Source organism: Chinchilla lanigera, unplaced genomic scaffold (assembly GCF_000276665.1).
Source record: "Chinchilla lanigera isolate Chin_1 unplaced genomic scaffold, ChiLan1.0 scaffold00097, whole genome shotgun sequence".
NCBI classification, from domain to species: domain Eukaryota; kingdom Metazoa; phylum Chordata; class Mammalia; order Rodentia; family Chinchillidae; genus Chinchilla; species Chinchilla lanigera.
Window position 1 is genome coordinate 1,012,312 of NW_004955498.1, and position 27,637 is coordinate 1,039,948.

A 27,637-nucleotide genomic window follows, 5' to 3' on the forward strand; every position below is an offset into this window, starting at 1 on the left:
AGCAAGCGGACCCGAGCGGGCGACCAGGCGCTTGCCCGCCCTGTGCCGCCGCCGCTCCGGAGCGCAGGACCAGGCACCTCCAGCGCCGGTCGCCGCTGCCAATGCGGCCCGGGCACTTTTAATCAGACCGGAGGGCCGGAGAGCAGGGCTGGCCAGGGCAGCGAGCCAGCCGCGCCACCCGGAGCCGCGCCGACCCGCAGCGAGCAGGGACTGACGCCGGTCCGCCACCTCCACCCGGCCGCAATGGATCTATTCGACTTTTTCAGGGACTGGGACTTGGAGCAGCAGTGGTAGGTGTTGATTTTTGCCTTTCCCTTTGACGAGCGGGTCCCCAGTGGGGTCTGGGCTTTTCGTCTTTGTTAAAAGGAGCCAGAGCTGTCGTGGGGGGCGCCCCGGATGCCCTCACACTTGCTCTCGGCCACCTCTGGCCCCTGCCATGGTGACTCCTAGGTCCGGTGCCCGGGTGGGGGGAGGTGCGGGGAGACTGAGGGATGCGGGTAGAAGCGTCGCTTTGCGCTCCAAGTCTACAGAGTTGCATCTGGCCCGCATCGGATTCGGTGCCCCCCACCCGGGGGCTCAGCTGCACGACCTCCGCCCGGCTTTTCTTGCCGGCGGCTCCTGGGCACGGCCTCCGTGCGCCCTGGATGCCGACCGCCTGAAATGCCTCAACTTTCCAGGTGCCCAGTAACCGCGGCCGGCGGCGGAGGAAAGGCGGCGGCTAGGTGCCACCGGCCACCCTCCACTTCCTGGGCGACCACCGCCCTCGCTGCCGCCACCTCCATCCCCGCGGGCAATGCGCGGCGCAGCTCACGCACCTTCCCCAAGGCCGGCTCAACCCAAGTTCCCGGGCACCCCAGCTTCGAGCTGCATCTTCGGGGACCACCGCGCGCGACGGACCCCGGCTTGGGGTTCGCTTCTGCGCTCGGTTTTCAAGACTGAAGGTTTTTGAAGTCGGCCCCCAAAGTCGGTTGCTCCGACGTCAATGCACATTTAATTGCCGGCTGGACCCCCGTGGGCCTCCCACTGGGAGACAGTCCTAGGTTTGCAATGGACACACAATAAGGATTCAAGGGTTTAATCCGGTCTTTACAAAATATCCTAAACTTGACGCTCACAGATTTTAAGAGATGATGCAGAGGTGATTGGGAGCCAGAAAGTTGTTAACTCCTTGTGTGATGTTCGGACGCGCATGCATAAATGCTGATACACGTTATCTATTAACTTTTTAAAAACTTCACCTTCTACCATAAACGTTATTGATTTTTATTTGTCTAAGCATTTTAACGTATCAGTTTTCGCTACAGCCCAAGGAATTAAATGGGGAGGGAGGGAGCGGCAGCAGCGACTTAAAATTGCACTCTTGGCTATAGCCCTTTTAAATGTAGTTAGAATAATCAATAGCACCCACCAACAGTGCGAAATCTTTTGCAATGTTCAACTACTAGCGGCAGCTGTTGGCTATGAATGCTGTGTATTTTTACAAGGATTTCCCTTGCTGATGTGATATTTTAGGCAATTTCCTTCTTGAAAAAAGGGTCATGCGTTTGGCCAATAGCTTCGTTATGCCAATCATGACTCCTTAAATTGCAAACCCAAAATAATCTGCACTTAAATATGTTTTATTTTACAGCAATTCCAGGTAAACCTTTGAAGCACAAATTATGGTGTATGAGTATTAATTTGCAAGGCATGTTTAAAACCATGCAGAGATGTATCAGTTCTGCAGAGACTTTATGTTACATTAAAAAATAATCATGCTGTTGTTATTTAAAAGTAGATACAATAAAATCATTGCTCAATTAAATATTATGCTCCTGCACAAAACCTTTACTCTGCTTCACTAATTTATTTTGCAGACAACTGATAACCACAGCATTATTATTTGCATGCAATTTGCCTAATATGTAGCATGGATAAAATTCTTAATTTGGCAGACATTGTTATAACTGATTTCATGGGTGTCATCCAAATGTTAACCACATACATGGTATTAGGTTTTAAAAATATTTATTGTGTTAATTCCAGTTTAATCTTACTCACATGCAGCTGAATATTTAAAGGAGGTGGGCTCTTTATGTTTGATTTCTGGTTTTCCAGAAGATATGAGCCCTTCTCCCTTCTGTGAGGCTATCTATTCTTAAAGAGAACCCCAAATCCTTTTTCCTGTGGATCCTTAACTGTGCCATATCAGTTAAGGAACATGTAGACTTGGATATTCAGTGGATATAATGTGAAACACTGAGGAATTTGTGCATCAGGTATGCATAAATAAGCCTGCATCTTCTTTCTATGCTCATGATCCAGGACAGTTTGTCCTTCTTACTGTTCAATTGTGAGGGGCCCACTTCCTCGTGCATCTGTGTTTATGAACATTTGTAATGTGATTGTGCCTCTGTGTCTTATACACGCACATAGAGAAAGGAACACAAATGTGACAATGGTGGGTGAGCTGAAAAGCTTGATGTTGTCTTTAATGGAAACCTGTACCTTTGAAACTCTCTTTGGACATCTAGAGGATGCTGGGTACATGTTCATTAGATGTTTACTGTCCTTCTCTGAGAGTAAGTAGCTGCGTAAAAGTGATGACATCCACTCCCCTGAAGCCCTCAGGAGGACCAAAGAGGGAAAAGACCCCCTACAAAGTTAAGAAGCTTCTTTATGTTTACATTGAACCTATTCCTAATAGTCACTTGTAGAACAAGCCTGGAGCTTTCTGTAAGCCTAAATGTTTAACAGTACGTGGAACAAGACAGCTTCAAAACAAACTCATTTTCCTAGACATAATGAACAAAGACAGTACATACACTGCATATGCGTTATTTGCAAATACTGACTCTAGAAAACAAAAAGTGCATGCCCATTTACAAAAACACACATTTGTTAGGGCAAATGCAAATGGAAAGAATGGGCCATGCATGACACTGCAGTGTGCAGGTAGGTGCAGTGTCTGGGAGTGCTCGCACGCCTCATGGAACATCTCGCTGGATTCACCAACTACAGGAATATCTTAATGGGTCGTGCTCTGGACTCGATTAAAGGGCCAGAGCTCAAATTCTTTAAGATTCCTGGATGAATGAGCAATGTTCACCTGAGTTTAAATTTAATATGAGCCATTCTGTGAAGGAAAAGGAAGGCACAGATGTCTGTATGCACCAGGGAGATGATTTGCTCTCAAAAAAAAAAAGAAAAAAGGGAAAGAAAGAAAGTCAAATTTCATCATTTAAATCATTCAGTAGACTTGCCTATGGTCATCAAGTAGATGAATTCTGAGGCGTATGGAGATCACGTGGCTAGATTTTGAACTTGTTTACCAGCAATGCCAAAGTCATTAACCCCTCCTTAAGAGGAACAAAAAAGCAAATTCAGAGAGCCTACAAAGTCTACAGGCTTCCAGTCTTGTAAGTGGTACCCTCCAGTATTGATTAAGTATTGCTTTGTAACACGCCAGGATTCTTTATGGGATGCTTATCTGTTCTTTTTTTTTAATTAGGAAGGAGGGAAGGAAGGAAATATAAAAAAGGATAAATTCTTAAAAATAAAAAAAAGATTAAAAGAAAGCCACCATGATAGTAAAACCAAAATGCGAATAGTCCTAGGGAAAATGGTTGTTAAGTGATTGTGACAGTGGCCGGCTTCTCACTGCGAAGGACAGCATCAATTGTGTGTCGTTTTTATGTGATGTCTCACAAGTAGCCTAATTAGAGGGGACCTTGCAAACGGGCAGTTATACAGGAAGAGACTTAAACTGACGGAACTGTTATATAAATAGAAAGTTCAAAGGTCTGCATGGGGCTGTCAAGGTTGAAAAGGGGCCATGTGCTGGCCAGGCTTCTCATCCTTGGGGGAAGGCAGCCCCCAGGGCCTGCCCCAGCAGCCCACACTGTCCTGAGATTTTTCTGGACCTTGTTGGGGGCCAGAGAGGGAGGCTCTGCTCTCCAGACAAAAGTGAGCTGTTCTAGCTCCAGCAGGGCATGGCCCCTTACCATATGCAGCGGCAGCAACCCTGCTGCCTCTGCTTGCTCCTGCACGGGTCTTCCCAGGTCTCCAGAGCTGCAGTCTGCTCATGGGTGGGAGGGTACGGGAAGTAGAGGAAGCGCAGTCTTGGGCAGCTTGGGGCCATTAAGACTGCAGTGTGTGTGGTGGGGTGGTATGTGTGGGGTGCTGTGGAGTCCTGTTTTCACTGAGGCCCAGAGAGTGCCAGGATTTTTCCTTCCTTACCTCTATTCATTTCTTTCCTTCCTTGGTCCATTAAAAGGGACCGTCCCTGTCCTGCCCCCTCTCCAGACATTATACACTCTTCAGTGTTCTAGTATTCACTCAGCAAACCATTTTGAGATGAGTTTCTTAAGGGGAATGCATATATTGAAGATTATGAAACTAGCTGGTGGTAAGGTCTCTAAAATTCTTGAAACCCTGCCTTCCCCCCAAATTAGTAAGGAATAAAAGTTATCTCAGTAAATCTTAAAAGGCATATCTGTTGGGCAAGAAAGAAAATTATCTCATGCTAGAAGTCAGTTTAATGATACATGAATTGTTTTGCTAATGATTCAGTCAAGCATTTAACAACTTTAAAATATACAAATCAAGATTGAAAATGACTGTCTCAAAAATGAATCTGTCATTACAGATATAAATGAGATTCCAAACATTTAAGCATTTTGTAGATGGATACAATTCTATTACATTTAAACATGCTAATTATTGTTGAATAGAAATGGCTTTAAAGTGCTGAACCTTTATTTCATGCCCATTATTCTTAGCTAAGATTCCTTCTTACATGCAGAATTTGCACATATTTAGGCTAATTTCAAAATTCTATAATGTCCAATAAAATGGTCATCTCTGGAATGACCTGTATTCCTGAGAGCATCTCACTGCAGGTCATACCTCAAAGAGGGCAACCGCCATGTACTTGATTAGTGTGTGAAGGAGACAAAACAATTGGTAGAGTTATTACATTTCACTTTTAATTTTGTCTTTCTTTTTGTGATTGCTATGAGATAAAGGAAGAGAGATTTTTAAAACTTGTTTACTGATACATGGAAAGAAGTATGTTGCTGATTAAAGAGCTCAAGACCACAAGTTGGAGAAACCATTTTGAGGGGTGTGTGTGTATTCTGTCTGTGGTAGAACTTGTTAACATCATTACCACTACTATAATTTGAGTATTTACTCTGTACACAAACCGCTGGACTAAATGCTTTACATACTCAACCTCACTTCCAAGAACTTTATGAGATAGACCCTGTTATGACCTCTGTTTTCAGAGATCACTGCTACTAGGCAATGCAATTCATATTTCAGCCTAGGTGGAGCTGACCCCAGAGCCTGCACCACTAACCAAGGACATTCTGATTCTGAGCCTTTGCAATGCATGCAATGATTATCATATTCCATCTCATCACTCTGAGTTAGAACTGCCCCTGATGCTCCCATTTTACAGATGAACAAATTCAATCCTATAGACACTGTGTGACTCATCAAATACAGCTCGTGAGTGGTACAGCTTAGTCAGAAATCCACATACCCTATCATAATTTGTACATCACGTACCTTTCCATCAAACCTCACTGACTAGTCGTTATTGTGTGGGTCCAGTATTTTGCTCTCAATGAAACAAATGGATTAGATTGCATATATCATACTTTTGAAAAAATAACCTATGGCCATACCATATAATTGGCCAGCCATGGAATGCTGTACTTTTAAGAGAATAATTTATGTACTGATATAAAGTCTTAGTGGTTGCTTTTATGTAAAGTCCTTTAATTAATACACCTGGATGGAATATATATATATATATATATATATATATATATATATGAGAACTCAATGTCTTGAGAGCTGCCTCTTTAAGTTTGCATGCTTAAATTCTGAAGACTTGATATTTTCACATAAAGAAAATCATGGCACATTTTTTTTCCAGTTGATTTGAAGCCTCAAACCTGGTAGTAAGAAGTTGGTAACATATCTTGCCAAAGTTTGGTAATTTACCACATCTCTTATTTGGTTCAATGCTTACAATAGCCCTGAGGTTTTGTCAGGGTTGTTATCATTGGATGCACTTTGTAGATGAGTGAACTGAAGTTCAGAGAGGTGAAGTGACTTTCCTGGTTCAACACAGGAAGCAGATGGCCTTAGAATACTCTCTTCAGAGCACCGTCCCTGTTGCATTGAGTTATCTGTGGCTAAATATCCACCTTGCTCCCTAGTGGGTCATCTACAGAGGACAGTCACATCACAGATACCAATAAGCATCAGTTGATTGATCTTAGAGTCAGACTTGGCTCAAAGATGGTTCCATGTAGATGCACATATCTTTCAAAGGTAGCGGCTTAGTAAATCCTAATGATAGTACTGGCCCTCTGCCTGTGTGATAGTGTTTTAATCATTTGCAATTACTTTCAGGTCTCTTACCAGTCTGATCTCATTTTACAGAAAATAATAAAGAAAATGATGGCTACAGAGGAAAGTCAATAGGAAAAGTCAGCAACAGAACTCACGCTCTGGGTGTGATTAAAAAATAGAATTTCTGTGGAGTCTAAGCTATATTTGGCACTGAGAAAAACAAGGGAAAGGATTAACTTTTAAGGCATGGAGTTACAGGAGTTAACGGACTGGCATTGTGTCCCAAACGGAGAATGTTAACGAAGAATGTGTGACAAAAATCTGAAGAAGAAATGAGTGATTGGAGGGTTGGGATTCCTCCAGCTTTCCTTGAGTTTCAAGCTTTATGACTTGTATTTCATCCTGAGAAGGCTGTTTTTCTACTTAACTGTAGCAGATCCACACCATAAATTATCATGACTGTTAAACAAAGGTCCAGCACTGGGTTCCTCTAATGTTAGACTTTTATGTTGCACTTTAATGAAATTTTATATGCATTTTCAAAGCAAGGCACAGTACACCGTGGAGAGGGTGATGCTCTGAATTGTTGAATTTATTTTAAAGTAAATCTCTTGGATGACCTTAGCTGCTAACATCTACCTACTTACTGAGCTGAGAAAAATTATCTGAGAGCTTAAATATAAAATGGCATGATTTAAGCAGAACTGACAATGGCACTACAGCTAGAGTCTGATTTTGATTATGGATTGCTTAGTTTATGGAATGCTATTTTTTAAATATACCTGTGCATTTTGCTTCATTTGAAAAAGAGAATCAGCTTGTGATTTCAGGTAATGTTTGATTTGGTTCTTCCGTAGGCCTGTGCTGGTATAAGAGGGTATAAAAGCCACACATTGGGGAATAAGGAAAGGAAACAGGCTTTGTTTTCATTACAAACTCAGAATCACTCATCTGTTTATTTCCTCAATGTTCCTTTTGCTGGAAGAAAGAAGAAAAAACACATTACTTCCATCCGATGAAGAATGGTTTGTTTTGTTAGATTTCCAAATAATAATTCTTTGCATGGTCTGTACTCCTCAGTGAAAACCAAATCTCAGGAGCAGACACTGTTTCTCTTGGTGAGTTTTATTAAACTGAATTCCTTGAGTCGGAATGTTGTGTTTTGCAGACAACATCTCCTGGAAATAGTATTGAAATGGGTTTCTGTATAAATAAAAAAAGAAAACACTAATAGTCTTATAGTGGCACTGAAATTGCAATCTAGACTTCGACAGTCTCTGGGAAAAGACATTCTCTAGGAGTCTGAGGTTTTCTTAGTCTTTGGGCTCCTAGAAGGTTTGATCTAACTATCCAGCAGAAGGATGGTGTTAGAAGGTCAGTTTAACCTTCAGACTGCAGCAGCATGTACACGATGACCTAACTATCTGTTGAACAATGTGAAATGTAATCACACAGGCTTTATTTCCCTCTCCAGGATGTCAGTCAACTAATTTTTTTTAGCAAATTAATTTTCCAAAGGGACTGATTGTTTTCATGCCAGGTCGGCACAGCCACAGTGACTAAATTAGATTCAGCATGATGGATGTTTCTGATGAAGTGCCATGGAGAGGTCTCATCAATTAGCTATTATTTATTTGCTGGCAAAATGCTTGGCTCTGGTCCGTAGACATTAATCAGTTCCTAGAACCTACTGATTCAAGGCTGGAGGGCCCTTTAGGATAATCTGGCACAGTGTCCTCATTTTACAGATGAAGAGACTGAGGCCCAGCATGGAAAAAATGGCTTGCTCCAGGACAGTGATGGTGAACCTTTTAGAGTTTTCAGTGATACACGCAGCCCGCAGTGACACACATGCCATGTGTTCACCACCGTTGCTCTAGCATCTATCTAGTTGCTCTACCGGTCAGTCACCTTTAGGGGGAGATAAAGGAAATGTAAAGGATGACTTCCGGCCCTCTCCGGCTTGACATTGGAATACAGAATTACATTTGGGGAAATAATGTGACACAGACTACAAAGTGAAATAGGAACCCAGAGGGAGAGAGAGAGAAAGTGATCTAGCATAGGCAAAGAAATTCTTCTCAAGGCCCACGACACTCCTTTAGTACTATTAGTGCACTCCTAAAAGAAAATGGAAAGGCAGAAATTTACAATACTTAGAAGATCTGGCACATTCCCCACTCAATGTGAAACAGTTGACTTTGGACCTCGACTTACCTGATTTGACAGCAGCTCATATTCATCATGTAATTCCCAGAGTTGTGTTTGACTATGTGAGTGGCACATCCTCATTAACACTGACTGCCGTCCGCTGAGGGACAACTACAAAATTCTCAACAACTACTTTCACTGTCTGAGCTATGGAGCCATTTGAAAAAACATTATTCCAAAAAAAATACCTAATGGAAATATGTTTTCCTGAAATAATTGAAACAAATGTTTCTAAATTGGCACAATTACTGGCAAAATAGCTATTTTCAAAGGAAGTATATATTGTGTTTCTTGAGATGTACCCAATTCATTGTTTCTTGTATTCATTCTCCTTTTCTAAAAAGTAACTCTTTTAGTTGTTGGATGTGTACCAATACGTTACTGTTACCGCTTGCATTTCTTTTCCCTGAAAAGTGAGTTGGTCCTTTGATACTATCTGATTGGTGTTGACATCTGTGTCTATGGTTAGTTATTTAGCAACCAAATAATGCTTTGTTGGTTATCCTGTCCTTCACGTGTAGCTCTGTCTCTGTAAAGCTGCTAGCTAATAGCATCCTTCATCCTCCTCTGGCCCTCACACTCACATGCTCCTGCACAGTCTTCTGTGCTTCCATACCACCATGAACAGCTTTCTACCTGGGCTGGATCATGCTTTCTGACTTGCATGAATCCTTCAGGAGCCCATGTTGTTGTGAGAGTTGTGAATGTCTTTTACTTCTGTCTTCCTAGTGCCTGGCCCAGAGAAATAACCTATGGCCCCAATTCAGAGTATAATATCATTCATGTACTCACTTCATTCAGTCACTGTGCCTAGGTCTTCAAAATGTTAAGTCCAGGCAGCGAGAAGACATAATAGTAATGATAAAATATAAAATAATGACTTTCTATGTGACAGGTTCTAGATTTTGTCATCTAATTTTACTATTTCAAAGAGCAGGGAATTGGGACAGAAGCACTCAGCAAGTTGAGCAAGGTCACAAGGGTAGCATGTCGCAGAGCTGGAATTAATGCTCAGGCCATGTGAGACCTTAGCTACTCTGCTAACCCATAATGATACCTTGGGATACATACAGTCCAAGGACAAACCCTGCTTGCCCTGGGGCTTTTCAGTGGACTGGCCTGATGAGGCCTTTGGTAGTCACCTTTTGTACGTACAAGTCAGCTTTCAGTTTAAATTCCTAACCAAAAATTAAGCATGTCTGGCAAGGTATCTGCTCCAACAAGAGACATAATTTCACTCTTCTTTGGTGCAAGCAGCAGATGCACTGCCTGGGAGATTGGCCTGTAAACTGGAACTCAATTCAAACTTGGTAAGGACTCAGCTCAGGGAGGGTAGAGATTTTGGTTGGTTTTATCCACTTTGCCTCTGCAGTGCTTAGAACAGTGTCTGGTAGAAGTACATATTTAGTTACTATTTGTTCAGTAAATAAATAGATTGCTATAAAGTGATCTGCTTCATATTTTGTGTAACCAAATTTGTAGAGGGATAGCTCCCAGGTATAAGAGCGAGGTCTAGGAGAACAGCTGAAATCATGATGGCGAGGAGCATAGGCACAGGTACTTGTCTTGCCTTGAGTTCAACAGGCATTTCCCAGCGAGGCCGCTGAAATTGTATAAATTAATTGCTGTTTATGCACACCTTACTTTCCAGGAATCCAGCTGAGAATTTATTGTTGATGAGCAAAATCTCACTCAAACAGTCCTAAATGTATCAGATTTGTGATTGTATAGACAGAGAAAGCTATATTTATCTTGTCACAGAGTACATACTTTAGCATCGACCACAGTATTTTAAGGGTAATTGTTCAGGATTTTTTAAAAGTTGTCTCAATTCATTGCCATCACTGAATTGAGGCTTTCATCCAGTACAAAGCTGAGGAGAAGAACATACTTTTCACTTTTGCTGAATACTTCTCTCCATGTCCTTTTTCTTTCTGAACCTCTTGTTTTTCATTCTTCCCGCTTTGGAGGCTGACCTAGGATTTGGGTTTTCCCAGCATATATTTTTAGAACAAACACATTGTCTGTCTGTTTATGCTTGTGGAGGTTTCAGATTACAACTTCATCCCAAGGATGTGCAGAAAATTTTCCGCATATGTTGATGTTTAAAAACTCTGTCAAATGTTTCCATAGTCGGGATAAAAGAACTAATACATACCCGGCGTTATGTCATATACTTTATGGACATGACCTCATTGATCAAGCACCCTAAAACATAGATGTTTTCACCCCTATTTATAGACCAGAGAGCTGAGGAGCGGAGAGGTATCCTCCTAACTTTCCCAAAGTCACACGATTAGTGAGTGCAGAGCTTTGATTCAGAGTTAGGTTTTCTGAGACCAAAGCCGGTGCTCTTTCTGCCACAACCTGCCTTCATAGAAAATTAGATGACAACACAGTTTAATGGGGAACTTCAAAGTAATACAAGTAACCTTGGAAAAAAAAAATCCCTAAATGTTACTTCATTCTTTTCACAGTGCAAAATGAAGGCCCAGAAGACAGAAAGAGAAAAATGATGAAAACATCTAGGAAATTGTAGTGGCTATAAAACACCCATTGACCCAAATTAATCAGACATTAAGGTTATATACTAGGAAGGCAGGTACCTGATGGATTTTTAAGAAATAGGGTCTCAATTAGAAACTCAACATGCCTAAGTATTAGTTGAAGATCTAGAAAAATTCTGAGTCATGATAGATCTTTTAAAAAATTAATAGTTAAATGTTAACTGTATCCCTTTTGCTACATTGAGGTTTTTTGGTCATTTAGTTTTGAAATTCTGTAACAGCTTAAACTTCAACAGTAGAAATATATTCAGACTGCAAGTGATAAAACTCCACATCAAAATGATGAAGACCATCTTTGTTGGGCTCTGATTAGCATCTTACCCAGAAATTACAATGAAACGCCATTGCACACTCTAATGTCATTGAAAAATGACACTCATGACATGTTTCTACCATACAGGCTTTAGTAAACAACTGCAGTAGCTCATATATCTTGAACAAAAAAAAATAGAGATTTGATAAACATTTCAAAAGGCTTGAAAAGTTAAAGTGAATTCTAAAGGTAGATTAGTAGCAGAGGATGACAGCTGAGCCAGTATTACTTCAGGTGATTAATTTATAAGGATACTGGTCAATGATTTTAACCAACAGCTATGCATAGTAGAGTCCTAATGGGATCTGTCTATTAAAATTACATAAAGTAGGGCATTTGATTTATTTCAGAGTTTCTCAAAGCTCAATTTTAACATCATACAAATAATGCATTAGTCACCCAGGATAAATGACACATTGAATAAAGTTGTGATTTTGTCTGCTTCTCATAATCTGATTTAGAAAAGGATTACACCTGTCTTTGTAGTTTATTCCTATCCCAAGCATTTGTAGTTAGAATGGGAAATTTAAGCCTCCTGTCTTATATCTCATTAGATGACACCAGACCACTTAGCCTTGCATACCTCTGGGATTCCTGGGTGTTTAAGGAAGACTCCGGCTTGGGTGTGCTATTAAGGACTACCACATCTCTAGGGAGGTAGATGGAAGACTTAAAGACATTTTTGAGTTGTGGTTAAACACATTGTATGCAGTTATGAAACGAAACTACTAAATTAGCACAAAGTCACTCAAATTCACTAAAACAAGGTAAAATGTAACTTTATCTAAGCCCCAGTTGAGTGCACCATGCCCTTACCCTTAGCCCTGGGGTATGGGAGAGACTTTTTGTACAGTGAGAGCAACAGGGGCTTCTCTAGGGGTGCACATCTTGCTCAGCCTTATAGGCTTCACCCAAATACAATTGCAATGCCCAAGCCCTCCCTGAATTCTCCACTCTGATCACCATTATTTCTGTCTTTCAATAGGAGGCTCATTACCTTAATGGAAGTTGGAAAGGTGAGTTGGTCCCAAAACTTTGTAACTTGTCTGGCCTGCACTTGCTTAGCAAAATTAGAAGAAAGGGGAGGTCTTAAACTCATGGCTGTCTGAAACTATGTGGGTTTATATTTTTAAGATGTTAAAAAAACCCCCACAACTATGAGAAAGTTCATGGAACTCCGTAGACATCACATAACTCATAAACCCTAAGGTAAATGATGAAGTATGGAGTAAGTTTCCTTAAATTGAACATAATCATAAAAATCCAAGGAAAAGCAATATATTTTGCAAAATTTATGGGAGTGTTTTTGGGGGAGAGAGTTTGCAAAGCTTGACAACCTCGATGCATCTGGCCTGGCACATTTCTGTTTGTAATGAGAACCTTATGGGGTACTGGGCCTTGGTTTTTTTAGGCAGGGCCTGCTCCCCAAGGGTATCATAAATGATACACAAGTCAGAAACTTCATGGTTCATGGAATTTCCCCGAGATATTTTAGTTAAGCTGCCCCGCCTAGCTACAGTGACAGAAGATGGGAAGAGGTCCTGGTCATAAATCTTCATTGAACTTTAACTAATTAACATTCTTATTCTTATTATTTTGCTGCTGCTTACAGGAATTAGAAAGGGGAAGACGTAAGTGTGCTGGATAACCGTGCCTGCACTTCACGGAAACAGTTCAGGTGCATGGAGTCAGTGTGATTTTTATTATTTGATAGACACAACTTCATTTCACAGCAGCAACAGCCAGAAAATCACAGAGTGTAAATACCAGTAATGGAAACACTGAGATGAGAAAAGAAGAAAAAGTGCAATACCAACGTTGACTATTTTTCCAGGTGTCTTCTTGTGTCTTATCTTTCCTTTTCTTCCTCTTCTCTCCTGCATGCTGTGAATGTTTGGAATTGACCACAGTCTCACTAGTGAATTCGGGCCTTTCCTTTCTAGGATTGGCAGGGTGGGAATGGTGGTGAGGGGGTAGATCATAAAATGGACATTTGTAAGTCTGTGTTTGCTCAAACTCTTTTGAGAACCTGGATTTCCTGAATATAGTTCCGATGTGGCTTTCTGTTCAAGGAAAGATTTCCAGCAATGATGCTGCGTTTTGGTGGTGAGGGGCAGAGGTGGGGAAATTTCCAAGTTGAGCTGGTCTGTACCAAGTGGAGCCTTTAACATGTTGCTACTGTCTCCCTGTGAACAGAGTTCAGTGGCTACAACAGCCTTTGGGCACAAGTCTCACTGTTATTTTTAAGTATACAACCCTCCCTTCTCTGTCACCTACCCTCTTCTTTCACTGTCTTGTAAATTCCTATTGTTTATTCATGGAAATAGCTTAGCAGTTAGTATTTTATACTTTCTTTGCGTAAATCCAACAACATTTGGGCAAAAACAGCATAATTGTCCTCTTTCATTGTCTTAATGGTATCTGCTAAGTCTGATAAAGTTTCAGATATTTTACTCCCCTTTGTTAGTGATGTAGGGTAATTATGGTAGTATTTTAAAAGGACAAAAAAAAAAAACCTCACTGCATTCTTAGGAGCCATTTAACTAATTTTTCCTAAAACATTTTATGAGGAAAACATTTAAAAGACTGTAGTGAACGAGGCAGCCTACACTGAATTACTGAAGAGATTGGACAAAATGAAACATTATTTTAGAGGAAAAATAAGCACTTCTTTTTACCTTTCACAAGTTTATTTTCAAAGGGTAATAAACAAGATGCTGTGTTTCCTCACTGGGAAAAAGGGGAAATAACATATTCAAGAGACAGCAGCCTTTAATATCCTGCAAGCTGTTTCAATGTATTCCAAATTTCTGGTCCAAAACTGTTGAAGCTCATGTTGATTTATGATCCTTCAATTTTAAAAATCCAAGGAGGCATCTTAAATTCACATTGCTAAATTATTAGACCTTAATTTTCGACTCAATGGAAAGACAGTGGAAATTTACCTGCTTAGCTCTGGCAAATGAAGCCATGCTTGTCTATATTTCCAGTGTTTAACGGTACGATTAAATTTTTATAAGTAGACAAAGGATGACCAAGCCTTCTTAGCTTCAATACTGATGCTTTGAATTCTTTTACTGTGCTTGAACATGAGAATTAAGGCTCTCAATTGCCACCGTGTTTTTTACAATAAGAATCTCACAAACTGAAGTATAAGATTCACAAAAGCTATAAAAATACGGAAAGAAGTTTGATCAATTTTCATGATTCAGTGTGAATGAGTTTCAGTGATGTGTGGACGCAGTGATACCTGCAGGCATGGCTCCACACTCGCCTAATGGTGGCGGGAGAGAAGAGAAGCCCATTAGTTCTTGTGACAGTGGTTCAGCAGCCGGTGCCAGCAGCCATGGAGGTCCGGAAAGCGGCCCAGGACCAGGCCACCCCTGGCTCAGCCTCCCCACCAGCGGGGCATGAAACTTGCCTCTGAAGGCAGCTGCTTTCTTTCCATTTGGACAGTTCCTAAATGAATTCCATTGTTCCAAGACTAGAATTCAAATCATTGAGTTATTAGACCTTAATTTTCAACTAAATGGAAAGACACTGGAAATTCTAGCTGTTTTGCTTTGGCAAGTTAAGCCAGGCTTGTTTATATTTCCAGTGTTTAACAGTAAGAATGAATTTTTATGAATAGACAAAGGATCACCAAGCCTTCTTAGCTGCAGTATAAGCATTAACGAGAGAATTAGAGCTCATGGTGAGCCACATTTTTTCATAATGATGATGCATCTTGAGACCACAATGTTAAGTGAAATGAGTCTGACATCTAAGCTTAAGTATCACATGGTTTCTTTTATCTGAGGAACCCGAAGTATAAATAAATTAAAGAGCAAAATAAAAGATAGATAATAGGAAACAGGGAGATAGAACTTTGGCAAAAGGAAAGGGGAACCCAAAAGATGGAGGGAAGGGAGAGAGCGGAACGGGATGAAAAAAGAATGAAGATCTGTTATGTGCATATGCCTGCTCCCCACAAGGAATGTAATGATTATGTACTGCATGTATGTGCTAATGAAAATAAAAAAAATAAAAAGACTAGGCTTACGGTATTGGGCTGCAGTGCTTCCCTGGAAGCTCCATGGAGCTGTGTGAACCCTTCAGTTCATGTGGACCCTCCCGGGTCCGAGGGCAGCCCTCATGCGTTTACTGCATTGTCATTCTCAGGGCGCAATGCCCCACTGCTGTGGAGACTCAAGGGACCCTGTGTAAAAACGAAGGTGGGAGGTGGCTGTGCCCTGAAGGCTCTTGCTCTATTTTCCAGTTAGGTGGAGCAGTAAGAGGCCTTTCTACCTCCTACATACAAAGTGGCTCAGGAGAGCAGGGGCTGAGAAGCACATCCTCAATCGCCTTCCCCCAGGGACACCTCCCTCTGGATATCCTCTCCTGTAATTGCCACAGTATGAGAGCCCCAAAGGATAAAAAGCTTACCAGGAAATTTTCCGGAAGGAATCAAGTAACTAATGTTGAACCCTGGTGCGTCCTGGGAAATGGTACGTATCTCTCAGGGCTGCCATATTGGCATACACTTGGTGCTTGGCAGGGGCCCCTAGAGTTGGGCAATTGCTACACACCACACACTCACTTAGTGCTTTCCGTACACAAACTGTTCAACCTTCCAGTAAGACTGTGAGACAGTCGACCCGCTCATTATTGCCATTTTCTGCAGTGGAAAAAATGAGGCCTTGAGAGGCTGTCATTTGCTCACAGTCACATAGGTAGGCAGTAGCCAAGTGGGGCTTTGAGCCCTGGCACTATAACACTGCACTGGGGATTGGGTCTGAGTACTATGGCACTCTGGCACTTTGACCTTTAGCAGTAGAAGTCTCCTGGAAGCCTGTGTGGCAGCTGAACCTCGGGCTTTGGGATCAATGAAATCTTCAGTGTGTCTCCTAAAGAGGGAAATAGGTATTCCTTGTTTTTTCCATCCAAGTATGTTGTGGGTGTCTACCATGGACAGACACTAGGGCCATCATGTTGACCTTTGTGCTTATGGCCCCTAGAATCAGCTCATAAAATACTGTAAAGTAGCATGACAGTCGAGCAAATGTTCACTTGTTTTCTAAGGTGCCCAAGGTGGTATCTGAAGAGTCTCCTGGTTGCATGGAGTAAGGCACTTTAAGATGACAAAACAGATATCCCTTGCCCAGTCTACCAAGTTTGCCCTTCAGCACTACTAACCTGGTTGATTCATGCTGGAGATTTATGTGAATGAGATCAGCATGAGAAAAAGAGAATTGGTCAGAGCCACAGCAAACCATTTCCAAAGACGCTATTCTGAAAGAGCTGGAGTCATCAATCATATGTTGAAACGCATGGCACAGGGCATCTGGCTTTCTTTTGTGGCTGCCAGGAGACAAGGCTGATCCGATGCTGCCTTGCATGATTTTTTCAGTGTCTAGCACTCATTTTCTTTTCAGTTCTTGTGTAAAGAGGATCTTAATCTAGCCCCTCTGACATTATACCACTCTGCTGATTACTGCAACCTTTTGGTCATTACTCAAGAAGTCATTTCCTGGACTGAACTGCTGGAGAGTTATTACAAACCCCTAATTTGAATTGTATAATATCAGTTCTTTTTGCCAAAAGGACTGTTTTCTTCCAGAGATCCACCTTGTCTATGAGTGTAGGTGACAGGTGAGAGCATTTGTGTTGAGCATTTGTGAGCTCAGCAAAGGTAACCTGTTATTACTATTTAATTGAGCAGTTTACTGCCACATTTGCCATGCTTTATTGGCGTGGTGTCCCTCTTCTTTAGGAGAAGTTGTAGATGACCATGTTTCACTTTGTAACTGACAGGTAAGACCTTTATAAACCCGTAACCTCTGTGTTCTGCTCTGGCATTGTCTTGACCAGTGACCGAGGTTTGTGGAGAAAAGGAAAGGGTGGCTCCAGATGTTGGATCACTTTCCACTCATGTGGAGGTTGCCTGGGAGAGGAGTATGGACGTCTTTTGTTTAAGCAAGGACTGCTTGACCCTATCAGGAATGTTGCAGAGGGGATTCCAACACTAGGTAAAGGTTTCACTGGGTGACTTTTGAAGTCATTTCAGCTGTGAGTTTTTATGTTTTAAAGTATTTTTGGAGAAAAACTGCAGTATAGGCTATTCATTAGCTGTGCATCTCAGGCTTGAAATTTGTCAAAAAATAATGCTCCAATCAAGTCATATTAAATTCACTTTAAATATTATAAATGAATGGCTTACAGTAATTTGCTTGTTGGAAGAGCAGCTCAAGGAGGAGGCCAAGGGGAGGATTTTTGCAACGTAAGATGCAACAAGCAACAAAAAGAGCATCCCAATTCCAAAATTTAACTTTTTTTCAATACATAAAAGATTACCATTGACTGACCCCTATCTAGTCCTCTTTCATTTTTGGCTCATTTGTGAGCTCAGCAAAGGTAACCTGTTAATTACTATTGCTTCCTATTGGCATTTTAATGGAACCTTATATAAATAGAGGCAGTGAAGCTTGTCACAGTTCTCCGAGCTTCCTCATTCTTGTACTCCTGATTTAATACAGGGGCCTTCCCCATTTGATTATTGGCCTGCTGGTTACAGAAGTCGGTTAACTGTTCTCCAGGTCAGAAGGGAGATGAAAACACTCTCACAATGGAGAGCGAATGTTTACCTCCCTCTTCTCTGCTCATTTTTTGGTGTGTTTTCTAAAAAAAAAAACAAAAAAAAAATCTAAGCATGTTATACACTCTTCAGAACATCTTGAAATAAATATTACAGTCTTTAAACACATTCTTAGTGAAATCACTTGTAGCAATTTTTGGTTCAGTTTGGTTGGTAGTAAATGTCTCCCACTCATGTAGACAGGAGAGTAATACAAAGCGGAGGAAAAGACAAATGAAAACAAAACCAAACAAGAGCTTAAAATTTCAAAGAATTTAAACTGTTCCTTGTGTCTGTGCATTAAGGCACATACTGTGCATGTGGTATTAGTTAATGACATGACACATGGCCATATAATATATGTACGTACATATATACATCTTTATATGCACATGTACAGATACATGCAGTAACAAAGGTATATATGCACATATACATGCATATAAAATACATACACATAAGTTAGTTTTAGATTCTAAGCTTTTGTGAAGCTTAAACTCTTAAGATAGATTGACTCTGTACCCTGTCCTACCTCCCCTCATCCCTTTATATACAAATAACCTTTTTTAATGTTAACTTTCTGTCTGGTTGCGAGCAGTTTTGTCTAAACAAATTATGCCATTATTTTATCTTAAACATTCCTTTTTTTTCTAGAATAAAATAATCAGTGCCAGCTGCCCTGAACAGTTGGTTGGGCATTTAACAGGAAAAGTCAAATGAAAGCAGCTTACATGTGAGTTGCTTCAAAGTGGGGACTTTAACTATCTAACATTTTTAAAAACCTATAAAATGTCCCAAATGGACACACCCAGCTGTCTTCTGGGCTGGCTGCTCCTCTAGATCTCTTTGCAAATGCTTTTGGATTCAGCAAAACCCCCAAATGCGGGTTGCCCCAAGCCCTTTTTCCCTCTTTAATTTTGAGACCCCTCTGTGCTTGGAGGGAAATGTAATCCATATGTTTCTGATTCATTTACACGTAACTCATCAAAATGTTGTTTTTAAAAAGCCATTTGATGTTCTAGAAGCTTTTGTTCAGTTTTAAAAATAAGCTTTTAAAAACCCTTCCCCATCTCCCCTACTCCTGCTTCCTATCAGAAAGCCAGCTTCTGCTGTAGGGAAACACCAAAATGCCCAACAGGGCCGAGTCAAGTTCTGCTCTTAATTGCTTAGGCAGAGTGTGCCAGAGGGCCCCAGGGACTCCAAGTGGCAGGCACCAAGTCCCCACAATTCCATGCTGGCCTAAGTGAGCTGCTACGCCGGGCTTTCCTGGTCTGCTTAGCATGGGCCCAGCTTTCTCTGTTTTGGATGCAATAGAAAGAATTTCCAAATCGATTTAAATGAAACAAAGAATTGACTCCTGTTAACCAGAACTTTCATTGAATTATTCATAGAAGAAAGAAGTTTGTCCTAACTTGTTACATGAAAGAACACATCTGAAAGTGAGACTAACAGCCAGACTTCCCCACGTCTTTTAGTTTAGGCAGTAAAACTCCTTTAAAAATGTTAATCACGTGACCTACAGTTACTTTTTCCCTGTTTGATGAGGCATCTGCTATACAGCAATCAATAAGTTTTGACTAATTTCTTTCATTGTGGCTAGTGGCTCTGGCTTCTTTCCGAAAGTAATTTGTTTATGGTTATGAATACAAAGCCTTCCGACAACCCCATTTTATAATGACCCAAACAGCGCCCCTGAGAAGAAGTCTTTGTGTGGGAGTGAAACAGTTTCGTGGAGCATAAAGACGGCAGACAGTGTGAAGGCCAGGATGGCCATTTATCAGTGCCCAAGCTAGTATGCTCTGAAAATGAACCGGGAATAGAAGCTCTCCTCAGCCTGCCTTCTCCTCCCTGGGGTTTGGCTTGAGAAAGGCAGGGCTTCAGAGGGGCAGGCAGATGAGTGTGTCAGCGATCACTAGGTGCCATTGAAGAGGAGCCGCAGGTGGGTCACTGTGACAATGGAAAGGACTGGCCGATTACCAGCTGAGAGTGGCTTCTAGTGATTATTTAAATTCAAGATACATTCAGGTTTAACTCATAATAGTTCCAAGACCTGAAAAGAAACACAAAACACTTTGGCCTTGCTCTTACCAAGACCTCTTCTTAAAAAAACATTCTATCTATCTTTTGTAATTAATACTGAACCAATTTTTATGTCAGATTGTTTTATTTATCAAGATACAGTTCCTATGGGCTGGAGGGGTGGGTCAGTGGTTGAGAGCTCACGTAGCACACAAAGGACTCTGGTTTCAACCCCCAGCAATGCCCATCTCCCCAGTCAGTTCCCTGTATCTCATAAACCTTAAGGAGACATTAGAACCAAATTGCATTACATAGTTCATATAGCTGTATCTGCAGGTATTAGTATATGCCAGTCATTGGACTTGTTCTGATAAGAAAGCCAGGGCCTGAATAACCACCCAGCTTCTCTGTTTGGGCCACGTGGAATTGCACATGAATATTTCAGATCACGTTGGATCATGAGCTCTTATTTGGGAGCTTGTCAGTCTGTGGCTTCTGTGTAAAAGAGGAAAAAGGAAGTCACGTGCACTGTACCTGGGATTCTTGCGCTGAGTTTGAAGAGACACCAAACCCATGGATCAGGCCTGTGCCTTCCGTGGCCACAGTCATTCTCTCCAGTTGCATCAGGGTTCTGTGGCATTCTTGCCATTCCCAAGTCAGGGCAACAAAGGAAAGCGGAGAACTTCAGATGAAACCCCTGCCAGAGTGCAAGCATTTGTCACATACTGCCGGCAAGCCAAAGCCTTTCCCCTCGGTGCTGACGGCTTCACGAGGTTGGGCAGCTGGCTGCATGGGCCCTGGCATGTTTCAGATTGCCTTTGGGCTCTGAAACAAGCTCCCCTGTTGTTCTTTCACTGAGCATACCCCCCAAAAAGTTCTGATGCAAACTAGTCAAACCATGGTTGTTATTTGCCTGCCACCTGTCCTGACGACAAGAGGAAACATGGGTTGCCCATTCTGGACCTAAAGTCTTCACTTCTTCTCCAAGGATTGCAGGTGCACAGCCCACTATACTTAACCCCAGGGGCTGTCGGTGAGGTGGTTGGGAGGGTTTATGTGTGCATTTGTTTACGGCAAAATGATCAGCTGTCCTCTCCTGTGCACAAGGCAATAGGGACAGTTTCGTGCTGTCTGTACTTTCTTGAGCCCTTTGTGTTTAGAGGTGAGAGTGGGTGTTCTGTGCATGCCCTTTCTTGTTTCCAAATACAGGCATACGCTGTATCTACAGAGCAACGGGGCAAAAAGGCTTTGAGGGGAAACCTCTGTTCTGTCAGGCTTGAGGAACGTGCTGCAGGGACCCTTTCAGCTTTGTACTCTCTATTTTACTATTTATTTTAAGGCCACACCAAATGAGTTTGTATTTGAAATGCGCATCAGGCCTTTTCAAGGTCTTTTACTGTACAATTGCTGGTGCAGTTGCTTCTATAAGCTTATAGTTGCACAATGACTTTTTTTTGCTTTTTGAGACAGGGTCTCACTATGCAGTGCAGGCTAGTCTTGAGCTCTCTTCGTAGCCCAGGCTGGTCTCGAACTCACAACTATCCTCCTGCCTCAGCCTCCCAAATGCTGGGATTACAGATGCGAGCCACCACACCCAGCCCACAATGATTATTTGTGATTTGTTATGGATGCATATTTAGACTCACTCTTGCTAGGCAGAAATGGCATGAAGAAACTCCCAGTTTAAAAAAAAAACACAAATCCTATTTTGTTAGTATATTCCTACCTTGATATTACCAAATTTATATTTTCACTTACTGCACGTTAAGCATCTCGCACATGTTTACTTGTAAATCATTCCAGTACTTCAGCATAAAAGATTGATCTAGATGGCACGCACACTAATAAAAGGAGAAACTGAGGTACAGAAATCATAAAACCCTTCTGAAGTTTTTGGAATTCAACTCCACTGACTAAAGCAGTTGTTCCCTGAAATGTTTTGTGGAATTCAGGGGTGATGTATATGCATCTAAGTCTTCATTAAGATTAAAGTGAGTTGTTGTGGTAATGGTTAATTTTAACTTCTGTTTTCAGTATTAATAACTAAATGAGCAAAACAAGGTCCATAAGTGCAGGTTCTGTGTATGACTAAACTTATTTCTTTCCATTTTTAAGTGAAAATATTAAGTCAATTGTGTGATTTTTTGGGGGTTTGTAATAGTGAGATTATAGAACAGACATATCCCCCCATACCCCATTCATGTAATTAAAACGATTCATCAAACATATTGTTGAAGAATCTTGGAAATGTGTAGGACAGAAGATTAATTAACTCAGAAGCATGTAAACTCTAAAAAGTTTGTCAGTCTATTTTCAATATACATATGCTCTTCCATGTATGATTTGTGACAGCTTAAGGACAGATGGCCGAGTAATTTACAACTCTGACTTCAATTATATACCATGTAGTTCAAGTGAAAATAGCTCTCCTTTAGCACAGATAAAGATGTTAGCAACCATTTATAAGAAGTGTTTTGAAATTGGGATCAAAGACGAAGCCTGCTTTGTTTGATTTCACACAAAAGCATTTTGGAATGCTTGTTCATAAAATAATTTCAAAATATTAATCTTTCTTCCTTGGCAGTTTTAAAATCGTGCAAGTTTGAAGTGAATTATAACTGCTCTTCCCTCTTTTGCATAGTTCACAGCAGCTCTTTGAGCTCTGTTACCTCTCCAGAAAATCCTTAGATTTAGTTCCTTCAGATTAAGGAAGTAGTGACATACTCCGTGTGCTAATCGTTTAGGTAGGGATGAGGGGGATGATCAAGGACAGAGAATTCCGTGTTTGGACTTGGAGAGGCTCCCAACTCTTGTATTTTCAAAGTGGCTCTTTCTTGTTACATATTATCAGTCTCATGCAAAGCCTGGGATGCCGTAGTAGAAGCTCTGCTTTCTGCCGTGGAAATTTGCTGCTAGCCCTTAGTACTGATGTGCACGTTCTCTGGAAGAATGCGCATGAGTGTACGTATGTACAAGTGGTGATGGTGATGGTGGTTTGAGAATCAGCTGTATCCTCTCTCCCCCGCTGCAGACTACAATGTAGAGAAGAGGAGGTGATGTATTTTTTGCCTTTCCATTTTTAATTTGCCCATTCTAAATACTGTTCCAGAAGGACTTGTATGATTTTATACTTTCCAGAAAATATTCTATTTTTGTAGGCTAATGGTTCAGTTTACTTCTTATGTCTTCATTGCCTTTCAGATAAGCGCGTCCCCAGGAACTCAGTATTAAAATTTGCCTTTCCAAATGTGCCATATGGAATTCCCAAAGGAAATTATTTTTAAAGTGCCAGTCTTGCTCGTTAATTTGGCAGCGGAGTTGGGATCTTTTCCTAGCATCACCCCCTCCTCAGTTTAAAACATTATTTCAAAGAAAGATGCAGAGAAGCTAAAATGGATCTCTAAACACTTGATTTCTCTTAACATGAAGTCAGGTAAGGTTTTCCAGAATGTTCCTATCTCTAAAGGGAATGTAATGGCAAATTCTAAACTGATAAACTTAGGACTAAGAAGCCGAGTATAAAGAGCCCTTTTCCAATACTGGCAATTTTTTCATACATAGCCTTAGAGAAATTTTATATCTGGGTTGCACACATGCAACCTTTCCAAGAGCAGGCGGCAGGCAGCATGTGCATCCTGGAATAATGGGCTTGTCTTCCGCCTTACCGGGGGCCGTGACTGCCACATCACGGTTTGAAGTCACCATTTCTGAAGTGCTCAGTCTACTTCGTTGGCAACTGTTGTCACTCCCTCTGCCTCTTTCAGTGTTGAACTGAAGGAGCAAATTTTGAAAAATTAGGTCAGTTGAATTGCTGGAATGTAAACTAGCCACACAAAAAGCTCCAACTGCAGTTGTAATTGTAGCTTATTAAAAATGAAAAACAGAGATGTCAGAATTCCATTAGGAAAAAAATACGTCTGCTAATATTTTCTTTCTGTATTGACTTTGCTATCTGAATAAAACACAAGTAAGTACAAATGTTCATTTCTGTGTGTGTGTGTATGTGTGTGTGTGTGAGAGAGACAGAACTTAGAGCCACTGTTTCACTGCATGTTTGATAACTTTCCTTTTCTTCCTTTCTATTATCAAGCATAAGACGTTAAAAGAGCTTTGACATAACATTTAAAGTCTAAATTCCAGCCAATGTCAATATTATATAGCTAATATTGACTTTAATCAAAAAGGTCTGGCTGGTGTTAAAGCTTATAAGAACAAACAAATTTGTAACACTTATCACTAAATTACCAGTGTGCGATTTTGAGCATGATAATCTCAGCCTAGTGGATGACCTGACTCTCCACAGATAATGGCACTGTTAGTCAGCTTTTGGCATGCAGCATATCTACATTATTTATAAGTAATTTATACTTAACTAATCAGAATAGGAGACATAAATATACATAGGCTTTTGGCTATAGTTTTTACCACCATTTACTTATAGGTAAAGCTATAAAGATGGCTGTTATATGTAGTAAGTTAACACTTAAATAATTTTATAACATCTTTAAATGAGATCATACTTGAGCCATAATTGTAAAGATGAGAAACATTAGAAAAACAATTGAATGGTGAAATGCACAGAAAGATAAGAGGGACATTCCGAATAACTCATTTGTTTTAGAGGTGAATTAAGGAAGGATCAATGCATTATTTCATATGCATGTGTGTACATAAAATGTACTCTATGATGGGAACCTAGTGTTAGTGGGCTATGGTGACATCCAAAGTATCTGGAAGTTCTGAGAGCTGTGTGTGATCAAGACCTCCCCAGGACACAGGACCTGAATGGTAGAGTTGCAGTCTTCCACCATTCCAAGCTAGCCAAGCAAAACAGTCACACTTCACAGAAACACTTATGCGCATACGGTGGAAATTCCACCTGTTCCTGAGAGCAGACACAGAAGGATTTTTGACTCACTAACATGATCTCCAGTAAGCAACAAGAAGTTGACAGAAACAGAACAGGAAATATGAATATGAAAGTTGACATTCCACTATGAGAAAGGGCTTACCCTTTTTAACCTAGCTAATCAGTGGTTTCATATTTTATTTAATGAGGCATCATGCAGTGCTATCATTATTCATTTTTAAATTGGGGGTCATTGTATCTTTTTACACAGTTGCAAGGCAGAATACATATAGATGCTATGTACCCATATCTAGCGCGCCACAATCGTAATATGTCAGCGAATTACAGTACAATATTACAACCTTGTTATTGTTTTAATACATAAATTGTACCAGACTTGATCAGTGGAAACTTTTTCAAGTTGCCTACTGCTTCCTTTTGATATTTAAGTACATTATTAATTTCCTGCATAAGATACTCCTAATTCATCTTGTACTCTCTCTGCTTTAACCATGGAAACATTACTCTGAGATGCACTGATCATTTGTATTGAAAGATGGTACTTGGAGAACAGGATGCCGGGTCTAGGGGTCCATTTTTAATATCAGAGGAGTCCATTTTATGTCATTATTTCTAGGCCATACCAGCAGATAAAGCTAGGAAATCACATATACACTTACACACATGTGTGCATGTACACATGTACATATACATTCACTTATATATGAGTCTATTTCTATATCTATTTGTCTGTGTTCTATACTAAAATGCTATGAGGTTATATTGATACCACCAGTTCCCATGAAATTCCAGTCTTTTCCTTTTCCTTACTGGTAATTCCCTTTGCCCTGAAGTTGGGAAACCTAGGTCTTGTTATTCCCAATATAAGTATTTCCTTGTTTGCCTACCTCACATATGCTAGGCCTTATTAGTGTGAGAAATTGTTTCAGCAAGGAATTAGCAATGAATTCTAAAAGTAGTGGGTGAAAGTTTGAGGAGTAGTGAGATTTTATGTAATTTCTAAAGCTTTCCCTGCAAAATACTTGTAGGGGAATAAATAGTGCCTTGACCATGGAGATACCTGGCAGACTCCATCTAAACCAAGTGATCAAGGAGACCAGCACCAGAGATGAGTTTCAGCAGCTTCTGTGCCTCTGGATGCAGGACACTGAGGGGACCATCAGCACTCCTGTGGTCACCCTGCCCGAAGTACAGAATCTGAGTCTATCCGTGAGGAAACATCAAGCCGCACACCCAAATTGAGGGCCAAACCTAAGTTTTAGCCCATCTTGGGCATCTTAGGACCCAGCAAGACCCTGTCTCAAAATAAAAACTAAGAAAATAATCAGCTGAAGTTGGAGCTCAGTGTGAAGGCCCTGGTTTCAATTACCAGTATGCAAAAAAAGAAAGAAAATAGCTATAGTCATGAACACCAGAGCTCCAAAGGAAGACTCTTTCCAGTCTAAGGGTGCCCAGAGAGACATTAAAGCTAACTGTAAGACATGAAGCTAGATGAGGTACATTGCATCCTAGACTTCTTTGCTTTTTTCCTCTTTTCTCTTTTTCCTTTCCTTTTTGCTTTCTTTTTTTTACTATAAAGATTATTTTTGAGGCAGTTGGTAAAATATAAAGTTGGTAGACTAGATAATAGTAGAATACCCACATCAGTTCCTGATTTTGCTACATTTAGTGGTTATGTAGAATGTTCTGTTTTTCTCAGGATTTCACACTGAAGGATTTAGAGGAAGAGGGCCATAACATCTATAACTTAACATTGGTTGAAGGATATATGTGCCTCTGTTCATAACACTTTTGTAAGTTTTCTGGAAGTCTGATTTTTTATGATACTGGAGATTGAACCCAGGACCGACACACTGAACCCTAACCCTTTTTAATTTTTTTTATTTTTCAGATAGGGTCTTACTAAGACAGTACGTTGCCCAGGCCGGGTTGAGTACTGCCTCAGCCTCCGAGAGTGGTGGGATTATAAGCATGTATCATGGGATCCAATCTGAACAATTTTCACAACAAAAATATTTTTAAAAAAGAAGAGTGCTGTTTCCTCCCACACCACCCTCATTCTACTCATTTACCTCTAACTTTCTGGAACAGTAATCAGGTCCCTTCTAAGACACTTGAGGCCATCTTGTTTGCTTGCCCTACTTCTGACCATGGCCTAGATGAGCCTCCCTCTAGATCTCGTTTCTCTTGTTGGCTTCAGTCTTCTGACTGCGGAAAGGCACTTGAGGGACAGTATATACTTTGCTCTTACCCTTCACTCTCTCCACCAGCTCTCCAGTGTCCCTTTGCCTCTAGCTGGCTGGGGAAAGTGGCGCTGCTGCTAACAATACGTGGTGTCCATAATTGTAGATTTCAACTTCCTTGATATGCCCAAAGTAGCTTAAGGCAAGGGACAGTTTGTGCTGGGAAAAAGGGTAAGAACTATTCCAACTCACTTCCCTTCTGAAATTTACCTCTGGAAGAGAAAGAACAATAAAGGCAGATAAAACCTTCAAGGATTTGTTAATTCAGTCATTTGTTTTCAGCCCACGAAGATATACCTCATTATATTTTATCTAAAATTTGGGAAAACTTTATCACATGAGTAAATTATATGCTATTTTTACTTAGTAAGGCGGACATATCATTAAAGGGAAACTGAAATCTATTCTTTTCTAAAATAAGTAATTACTGCCTACTTTTGATGTATGAATTTT

The 27,637-nt window shown here is 40.8% G+C and overlaps 1 protein-coding gene across 1 annotated transcript in view; it reads left to right on the forward strand.

Moving 5' to 3' along the window:
- Positions 1-11: 11 nt before the first annotated feature.
- The window catches only part of Aff2 (AF4/FMR2 family, member 2), a 484,709-nt gene continuing 457,083 nt past the window's right edge, over positions 12-27,637 (forward strand). Inside the window, exon 1 of the mRNA XM_005406396.1 lies at positions 12-290. Coding sequence (XP_005406453.1) covers positions 244-290 — 47 coding nt within the window. The 5' untranslated portion in view covers positions 12-243. The remainder of the gene's footprint in view (positions 291-27,637) is intronic.